The sequence below is a fragment of the Primulina eburnea genome, chromosome 13 (assembly GCF_022965805.1).
Source record: "Primulina eburnea isolate SZY01 chromosome 13, ASM2296580v1, whole genome shotgun sequence".
Taxonomy (NCBI): domain Eukaryota; kingdom Viridiplantae; phylum Streptophyta; class Magnoliopsida; order Lamiales; family Gesneriaceae; genus Primulina; species Primulina eburnea.
In genome coordinates this window covers 31,465,074-31,474,979 of record NC_133113.1, presented here as the reverse complement: position 1 = coordinate 31,474,979, position 9,906 = coordinate 31,465,074, and the positions used below count along the sequence as shown (strand labels likewise).

The window sequence follows — 9,906 nt, the reverse complement described above, 5'->3', positions numbered from 1 at the left end:
GATGAATTCCGAAGCAACCACTCAAAAGAACGATGTTCGCAATAACAATACAACTTTCTAAATTGCTTAATTTGCTAAAGGAAGCATTTATAATCATTAAAAATATGATTATTTGTGTTTCTTTTTAAACTTAGATTATGAGTTAGCTTACGTTTAATTTAATTAAAATCTAAAATTAGTGATATATTGATATTGTTTTCTACAAAGTGATTTTAGAAACAAATTAATATTATTAAAATTAATTATTTATCAAATACTACCTATTTTGATTTTCAATTTTTTATTTTTGTTTTCAAACAATACTTACTTCTGATTTTATATAATATATAAATTTAATCAGTGCTTTTTTTAAAGGCAGGAAACATTATCTAAGACAATGACATACGAAACAAAATTAATGCATATGGAAATCGTTGGTCCTTTATACATATTATTTTTTTCGATCTTTGTTTTATTTTGCATTAACATAGGTATAATTGCATGTCTATTGCAATATATACAAGGAAAGTCGACCTATACAATTTTCTGGTAGATGAGATCCTACTTATGTGGGTACTACCCTCATTTTATTTCAAAAAAAAAAGTGAGTCCTATATATTCATGAGCAAATCTTAGCCATACATCCTATCATGGAGACACTACCCGCGTGGATAAGATGAAATAAACTCAATTTTCTTGATATGGACTACGAAACTAACACCAACCTTACCTTTTAAATTATATGTATGTTTTTGGAAATCTCACTCCCTCTCTCATTATAGTAAACTTTATTTTCATGTAAATTTCCGAAACAACTCCAGGCCCAACTAGAAATTAATGGATACAAACAAAGTAATTTCAAGAAAGCAGCACAATGCGGGATTTATCATTGAGTGCCACTAGCTTTAGCTCAATTGGCATGCATATCGTCTCATTATAATAAGACGTTTCGAGTTTGAGACTTAACCTCCACCTTCACTTGTTATAAAAATACTAACCATTAGTAGAAAATAATTTTTCGCGCGTTTTATTTTAGATTCATGTGAAATATCCGATTCTTGCCTGTATGCTTATTCTTTATTCCTTTTAAAGTTGATTTTCTCTATTTAGATGAGACATATGGGGTTCACATACAAGGAATCTTCTACGGATCAACGTTTATCACTTAGTCAAAAATTATAGTTATCAAGCAACACACAATTTCATTTTTTTTATACTTGTAGCAACGCATAACCTCTAAACGACATGTGGACATGATGGACTATGTCGATGTGGGTGTCAATGGACTGGATTGTTACACCCATGAATCCGAGAGAGAATTTGGGGTCGCGTCTCACTGCTGATGTTGTATCGGTCTCTCAATATTAGTCTTGCTCTTATCATGTTGCTAGTGCTATCTGCAAAAGAAGAAGTCTTACCCATTAAGATCGATGTCTCTATTTTACGGTCTTCCTGACCAATCAGATCAAACGACGCAGCCTCAACAGAATAACACGAGAACACTTCTTAAGATATCACACATCCAAATACTTATCTCACTCTTACATACTTAATCCAAGATTATTAAGTTCAAATAACCGTTTATTCTTTCTTTCCAGCTTGTCGAACAAAGAAATGTTTTAGTTTCTTGAGAGACTCTTTTCTCACCTAAAATACCTAACAATTTTAAGCAATTCCATGTATCGCTTTCAATTGTGGGGCAATATTTTTGGGATTCCTAGCTTCATAAAAAGCAATACACTCCACGTATCAAAATCGATCAACTAACACGAACTCGACCACTTGAAAGATATATAATTAATTAAGCTTAATGTTTTACTTGTCATTTGAGAATAACTTTTTTCAATAATCGATCTAACTTTCTCCAAGAAGCTCAACCGACATTATCTCTTTGGTCAACAAACCGATAGGAAAAATAAAAGGCTTAAAAGTAAAGCCGATAAAAATAAAGTAAAAGTTTACAAGGACCATGATATACTGTAAGAAACAAAATTCTATAGAGTAAGACCGATGTTGCATTTGCCAGAACTGAGAGACCATAAGGTGGAGTTGGTCCATCTTAAAATGGAGATAATAGTAAATTTTTTAAGGAGTAATATATGCTAAAAAATGTGATTCCCTTATTTTTAAAAAAAAAAAAAAAAGAAGTCCCATAAATCAAGATTATAGTTTTGTCGAGAGAATACTGAAAATTAAATACTGATTCTATGTGCTTGTGGTGGAGCCGAGCACTATAAAAAAAAAATTTAAGTTTAAAGGGAAGAAATCAATTTTGTATATGTTTATAATTTATATATAAGCATAAATTATATGTATTATTTCTTGCCAAAATTTAATATGTTGGAAGGAACAACTTTCACTTTCACTTTCCTTGCTCCTACTTGTGTTCCTTCCATTCTAAGTCCTCTTTTAACTTGACTTACATTCTTCCCAACTTCCCATTTCCTGACATCTTCAAAGCCCCCGAGTTTTGTTGAACGCATTGGAAATTTATTCGCAGGTTGTAGAAGATATTGTTCAACGCACAGATTTAGGCATGGGTTCGGTTGGGAATTCGAATCCTTGGGCACCTTTCGACAACTACAGGGACTGCGCACAGGGGATTTGCAACAGATTCTGCCTACAATTTTGCTACACGATCTTCCCTCCGCCACCATCTGATGATTCTACTCCTTTCTCCCCTTTAATCATAGCCATAATCGGCGTTCTCGCCAGCGCCTTTATCTTAGTAAGTTACTACACCATTGTGACAAGATACTGCAGAAGAAATGATAACATGGCAAGAGTAGAGAATCAAGAAAATCGAAACGAAGCAGGTCAGGAACAGTGGCAAGTTGCCTCGGCTGGATTGGATGAATCACTCATCAAGACTATTACAGTTTGTAAGTATCAAAAAGGTGATGGCCTGATTGAAGGGACCGAGTGTGCTGTTTGCCTTAGTGAATTTCAAGAAATGGAATCTTTGAGGCTTCTGCCTAAGTGCAGCCACGCCTTTCACTTGCCTTGTATTGACACATGGCTTAAATCTCACTCAAGTTGCCCCTTGTGTCGTGCCGGTGTCTATTCTTCTTTGCCACATCCGACAACGCCTACGCAGATGTCGGATGCTACTCAAGTTTCATCGGCTTTAAACGTGAGTTCTTATGAGATTCAGCCACCCAATGACCTGATCCTAGTGGTTGATAATCAAGAAGAAAGGGTTTATGTTAGTTTTGCGAGTGACGATTATGTATCTCCAAAGAGGCCAATTCAAGAAAACTTGAGTTCAGATATTAATGGAAGTGATGAAGAAAGAGTGAGGCAGATTCAGAGATCAGTTTCTTTCGGGACGTTTTCGAGTCAACGACGTTATCTGATCTCCGATGTACTGAAAATTGAAGGAGGTGATGAAGATTTACATGTGAAGAGAAATGAATCTTGGAGGGCGATTGGCTCCTCAAAGGGCCTCAGTCATGAAGTTGGAATGAGGTCTGTTTCCAGTAGTGATAGATTTGTGTTGACAGTTCAAGACAAAGGCAAGAATTCTGTGTTCCCTATCGATTGAATTTACATCTTCTGTGCACACAAATTGTTTTCATTTCCAAACATATCAGAATTAACAAACACACAAGAAATTATTTATGCTCCCTAATTTCTTGGGAAAATGAAAATCTACTTTAAAGAAATAATTCTTAGTATTGGAAATTTAAAGACAATAATTCCTCCATATCAATGTATGAACTGAAAATTGTTGATAAATCGACTTGTTGGAGTATAATTTGTTTTCCTAAAAAAACTCTGAATAGCAGATGGAGAAGAGCTTTCAATGTAATTGAAATTCCAATATCGCAAGTGGTCGGGACCATATTTCTGACTAGAAATATAGTCCCACTTTTCTTGTATCATTTCATATAACCACGGAATTTTATTTATCTGCATTAAATGTTAGTTAGTCCAAATTATAACTCTTAGGCGCAAATCTACTAAATAATATTGAACAACATATAATCTGAGGTTAATTCAACCTAACAATAAATCATTATCCTAACTCCATATCAATGGTCTACGTTTGACCAATTAATGTGGCCAAATATGGGTTGTTGGATCTTGCATATTTCCTTATGCTATGATCCAATTTCGTGATTAAGACATTAATATTACGTTTGCAATAATTTTGAAAATTGTAATTAGGTTGTGGCACTAAATAAGAATAAATGCAGTTGAATAATTTAGTATGCCAGACAATTATTTTTCATTTAAAAAACAAAGTCAAGTCTTTCAGCTTGAGTAATTGAGTTTGATTTTTTTTTCATAGGTTAAATCAACAATTTCTTTTTTTTTTTGTTGTCGAGAAAATTAAATCAACAGATTACTTGGACGCGGCATAACTATTAACTAGGACATCGAATTAGTTAATATATTACAGAATAATTTTTGGGAATGATGAAAACTTGAATTCACCGATGACATGAAATATGTAGAAAGTAAAGACGTTACTGAACTTATATTATTGGGCAAAAATGTAATTTTTTTATGTTTTTTTTAAAATAAAAATATTTTCAAGAAAACACTAACAAATATTATGGCATTAACGTGAGTGTCGGTCGGCTATAACTGAATAAAGCACATTCAAATATCAATAAAAAAGGAAAAGAGCATCATTATTCCCCATATATTAACTCATTTTATTATTATTTTTTAGAAAATCATTATACAAAATTATTTTGTAAAGTACTTTGAAATTCGGATTAATGAAGTGATTACGAACTAGGCTTCCAATCGGCCATACAACACATTCTTTTTCCGCCCGCATGGGCTTAGCTCAGCTGGTCAGCAGCAGTGAATCTTGGAGAAATGACCAGGGATCGAGTCTCGCAAGCGGCAGTGTGGGAGTGAAATTCCCTCCAATAAAGGGGAGCTCCTTGTGCGCGGCGTAGCATAAGGTCTAGCTGATGTTGGTTGGCTGAGTCACCATGATTTACTTCCTCTCACATTCCTGTCGGGCCGAGGGTGAGGGGCGCTTAAGGTGAACGATTTCACCTTTTGGAGAAACACATTCTTTTTCCCTTTCATCTCACTTTTTCAGGTATGTGTTTACTCACTCCAGTTTAAATAATGCGATAATCTTATAAATAATGTCTTCTTGGAGGAAGGGTGCGTGGGGACTCGCCCCTGTCCCCTCCCCCTTCTTACGCCTAAAAATTTTGTTTGAAAGCTATACATTTATATTATTATATTATTAATAAAAAAATTGTCACAAAGCTAGCTAGTGCCTTTGTACGTCGTGCTTCAAAACAATTGATTTTAGGTGACCTCACAAAACAATTGTTTTAATGTATATAATTTTTCCCTAAAAAGATTTAAAATCAATATTAATGCTGATCAATTTTCATATTTTCTACAATATGCTATTCCTTTTGATGACAACTTTTCTATGGCATATTTGATTAAAGCACATTAATTTAAATATCACTACAGAAAGGAAAAGAGCACCATGTTTCCCCATTTATTGCTTCTTCTTTTTTTTTTTTATGGATGTTTTGTCTAGTTCAGTACAACATACATAGAGAATCACATGGTTTTTGAAGGAGAAAGTCGAGAAAAAGAGAGAACAGTTTGATTTTTTTGGACTTCACTGTAACAATAAAACCCCTCTCCCTCACAGTTAATCTGTGTTTGCACTTAGAAATTTCTCATCATCCATAAATCAAGAAAACCATGCCTGAAAACACAGCAAATTATCCCATCAAAACAATCGTTGTTTTAGTCCAGGAAAACAGGTCATTCGATCACATGCTAGGATGGATGAAAACCCTGAACCCCGAGATCGAAGGCCTATCTGGCACCGAATCAAACCCTTTATCTAGCTCTGATTCCAATTCAAATCGCTTATATTACGGCGATCGATCAGGATACGTTGAACCAGACCCCGGACACTCGTACGCAGCAACTTATGAGCAAATCTTTGGCGTTCCATGGACCGAAAGCTCAGCTGAATCCCACACCCTTACTCCCACCATGGAAGGCTTTGCTCAACAAGCAGAAAGTGTACAGAAAGGACTGGCGAATGTGGTGATGAATGGGTTTAAGCCGGATTCGTTGCCGGTTTATAAAGAACTAGTGTCCCAGTTCGCAGTTTGTGATCGATGGTTTTCGTCTATTCCTACGTTGACACAACCGAACAGGCTTTATGTACATTCTGCTACATCGTATGGTGCTACAGCAAATGATAATAAAATGATGATCGAAGGGTATCCGCAGAAGACGATCTTTCAATCTGTGGAAGAGGGTGGCTATGATTTTGGGATTTATTATCAGTATCCTCCTTCAACTCTCTTCTACAGGTAATGTTCCCATTTGATTTTCGTTCTTCTTAATTCTTTTTAGTGATGCTCTAAGCAATATAATATTAAAATGTAAAATGATTGATTAACGTGATATGGTAATTATTTAGTTTATAATTCTATTGGAATGTGTTGCCTTTAATTTTTCCTTCACTGTTCCTCAAAAGTTGAGTATTAAGCATTTAAATTTCCCTTCACTGTTCCTCAAAAGTGGCTTTTCCATGATTTTTTATATCTTGTGAGGGTGAGGATCTAGGTCATACATTTGTTCTTCCCGAGAAAGAATTTGTTATAATTGAGTTTCGTAGGATAGACATTGATATAAGACGAGTTATAAATCTATAAGTTATATATATATTTTTAGATAAAAAAGGTTTCTAAGTTTTATTTGTTAAAACTTCAAGTTTTACAAGCTTTATTTCAATTTTTTTTTCGAAAGTCACATTTTAGTAGCTTAATTATTTCAAACTTCGAGATTTTAAATTTTTACTTCTATTTTATATTTCAAATTTAAATCACGTACAATCACATGCAATGTACTGCAAATATTCAGAACCGGTACCGTCTGCTATCAAATGTGGCCAAAATTTGTCGAACTTTTTGATGTCTTTATTATATAAATATACATGAATTCAAATCTAAAGTTATTAATTTGTGTCATCATTACCCATTTAACTAATATTCATTATGAAATGACGCCATTAATTCTGCATTATCTTCTCTAATCGATCAATTAATCAATCAAATAACACAATTGATTAGTCGAGTCCTATCGTGTAGCCGCCGCGTCATTACAAAGCCGACCACGTTTTTCTTATTCTAAAATTTTCCTGTCGTTCAAACTCCAAAGCCGCCTTCAATTATGAATATTCGATAGCTCTAGTTTGACCATATCCTGTGAGATGACGTTACATTTATGTCATTGCTACGAGAATTCATGTCATGATGAATATTTATCAATATATACATGAGGTCCACGACTTTTTTCGGTGAATTGTATATGGAAAGAGAAATGTGCACCTTTAATTTATATACGAGAAGAAATTTTATTTGATATTTTTTGTAGTAATCTATGTATTACTAATAGAAATTTGTAACATATATTGTCTCACTAATTAGGAGTGATAGACAAGATGTTGCAGAATGTTTTTTTGCCCTCAATGGATGCACTTTTAGGTGTTATTATTCAAAGGGTGGCAAAATTAATTATTAACAAACCATTATACATTACAGAAACCTGAGGAAATTGAAGTACATAAGAAAATTCCACCAATTCGATCGACATTTTAAGAAACACTGCAAAGATGGGAAGCTACCAAACTATGTCGTCATAGAACAACGATACTTTGAGACGAAACTGTTGGCAGGCAACGACGATCACCCGCCTCATGATGTCTCGGAGGGGCAGCGATTCGTTAAGGAAGTGTACGAGGCACTGAGATCAAGCCCCCAGTGGAATGAAATATTATTCGTGATCGTATATGATGAACACGGTGGATTTTACGACCACGTGCCTACGCCTGTCACCGGTGTTCCTAGTCCCGACGGCATTGTTGGTCCCGAACCATATAAGTTCAAATTTGATCGACTTGGCGTTAGGGTTCCTGCAATCTTGATTTCTCCTTGGATTGAGCCCGGAACAGGTTACCAATCAAGATTGGTTATTGTTAAGATTTTTCATATTCTGTTTGACTTGGACAGTGATAAATTTTTTTTTATGAAAATGCATGCAGTGTTGCATGGGCCATCAGGACCCTATCCTACATCAGAATACGAGCACTCATCAATTCCAGCAACTGTCAAAAAGATTTTCAATCTGAAAGAGTTCTTAACGAAACGTGATGCTTGGGCTGGAACTTTCGAATGCGTATTAAATAGGACCACTCCAAGAACAGACTGCCCTGGTAAATTAATTATACTTCTTCGGTTTGAAAGCAACAAAATTCCTACTTTGACCTGTTTTTGGTTTTAAAATAATATTAAAAAAAATTACTTTTGATTTTTCAAATAACAAATCTTTTTCTGGTTCTTGAATCAATCTCTGCAGTTACTCTACCCGAACCTGTGAAAACGAGGGAAGTTGAACCAAACGAAGAAGCAAATTTGAGTGAATTTCAAGAAGAGCTAGTTCAATTATGTGCAGTACTGAAGGGTGACCTTGCAAAAGACGTTTTTCCTCACGAAATCGTGAAAGGCATGAAAGTCGCGGAAGCGGTGAACTACATGGATGTCGCATTTCAGAAATTCTTGGATGATTGCGACGATGCTGAGAAAAATGGGGCCGATGAATCCCATATCGTCTGCCTCTCACAACCCGTGAAAAAACGTGTTCCTAAAACATTCATCCATAAATTATTCTCGTGTTTGTTGTGTCACGACTATTAGAGATTCTTGAATTTTGTGCGCAGGGGGATTTATTGGATTTCGATTCGTGTTTTGTGTTGAGAGTTGTGGAAGTGCTTAAACTCTTTTATTTAAAATGTTTGGCTGTTTTGAGTAATGTAATGTAATATATTAATCTGGTGTAATTTTATTTTTAAAATATCTTGTATCTAATACGATATGAGTAGTAATTTACTTTGAGTAGGTCTTTTATGAGACAATCTCACGAATCTTTATCTGTTAGATAAGTCAACCATACCGATATTCACAATGAAAAATAATATCCTTAGCATAAAAAATAATATTTTTTCATAGATAATCCAAATAAGAGATCTGTGGGACCGTTTCACACAAGTTTTTGACATTCACTTTTGCATATTACCGTCTAAGATGTTTATGGAAATCTAACAACACTTCTTATAAATTTATTGAGAAATTACAATTTTGTTTTTATATAGTTATTTTTTTCTTTCGATTTTCATTATCTATGTTGTGCAATATTATTGTTGCATCTTCATTTTTTTTTTGGCAATATTTGTTTTTTTTTATCAGCAGCGTTGATGTGAACTTACACACATCATCGTCATTTCGACACGCAAGCACCGTATAAGTGTCAAATCAATGTCACGTTGTAAAAATGACTAAAATTTCAAAAATAACAAGGATATGATAAGATTGAAATTTGATAACCTAGATAATCAAAAATCGTGAAAATAAAAATATAGTGAAATTATTTTATTGATTCCCTTTTATAAATTTCCAACCATCTTATATTAATTAATTTATAAGCTGAACTAAATGGGATCAAAATCCACATATGTTCTATAAACCCAACGAAAATTTTCTAGTAAGGGCCCAAAATTTTAAAATTTTAATTGCCTGAATATTCCGACAGTGAACAGAAACAATGAGAGGATAATTAGTAGCGGAGAAAAAAAAATTATGTATGGAAAAGTCAAGTGTCGATCCCACATGAAATTATAGAATACATGGATTAGAAAAAACAAATAGTACCATCCAAATGTGCTAGTTGGGCTGGCGGACAACAACCAACCATTTATTGGATCGGAAAATTGTCAACCCGCTCTCGTCTATTTTATGTGGTGGAAAAGACTACCGGAGAGAACTAGCCCATTTTGATCGCGATGACCGAAGTTAGGAGTCAAATGTAAACAATCAAGAAATGAACAATTTGAAGCTCATCAATTCCCGCACAAAGTAA

General features: G+C 34.3%; 2 protein-coding genes across 3 annotated transcripts; both read left to right on the top strand.

Annotated features, from left to right (window-relative positions):
* The first annotated feature begins 2,296 nt into the window (after window positions 1-2,296).
* Window positions 2,297-3,770, top strand: LOC140809235 (RING-H2 finger protein ATL52-like). Its single transcript, XM_073166782.1, has one exon. It carries the CDS (start codon window positions 2,516-2,518, stop codon window positions 3,521-3,523), a length of 1,008 nt encoding a protein of 335 aa, XP_073022883.1. The 5' UTR covers window positions 2,297-2,515; the 3' UTR covers window positions 3,524-3,770.
* A 1,756-nt stretch (window positions 3,771-5,526) lies between these two features.
* On the top strand, window positions 5,527-8,847 carry LOC140809690 (non-specific phospholipase C3-like). 2 transcript variants are annotated; one of them, XM_073167397.1, is made up of 4 exons: window positions 5,531-6,302; window positions 7,536-7,945; window positions 8,036-8,206; window positions 8,350-8,844. In XM_073167397.1, exons 1-4 carry the CDS (start codon window positions 5,677-5,679, stop codon window positions 8,685-8,687), a joined length of 1,545 nt encoding a protein of 514 aa, XP_073023498.1. In that variant the 5' UTR covers window positions 5,531-5,676; the 3' UTR covers window positions 8,688-8,844. The 2 variants fall into 2 exon arrangements, with proteins under 2 accessions (XP_073023497.1, XP_073023498.1); XM_073167396.1 differs by having other exon boundaries at window positions 5,527-6,302; window positions 7,536-8,206; window positions 8,350-8,847.
* The last annotated feature ends 1,059 nt before the right edge of the window (window positions 8,848-9,906 follow it).

Excerpts from the sequence above, each read along its gene's own strand:
- LOC140809235 (XM_073166782.1), top strand. The coding sequence starts at position 2,516 with ATGGGTTCGGTTGGGAATTCGAATCCTTGGGCACCTTTCGACAACTAC.
- LOC140809690 (XM_073167396.1), top strand. The coding sequence starts at position 5,677 with ATGCCTGAAAACACAGCAAATTATCCCATCAAAACAATCGTTGTTTTA. Across the intron at positions 6,303-7,535 it reads CCTTCAACTCTCTTCTACAG|AAACCTGAGGAAATTGAAGT; the intron begins GTAATGTTCCCA and ends TATACATTACAG. Across the intron at positions 8,207-8,349 it reads TCCAAGAACAGACTGCCCTG|TTACTCTACCCGAACCTGTG; the intron begins GTAAATTAATTA and ends CAATCTCTGCAG.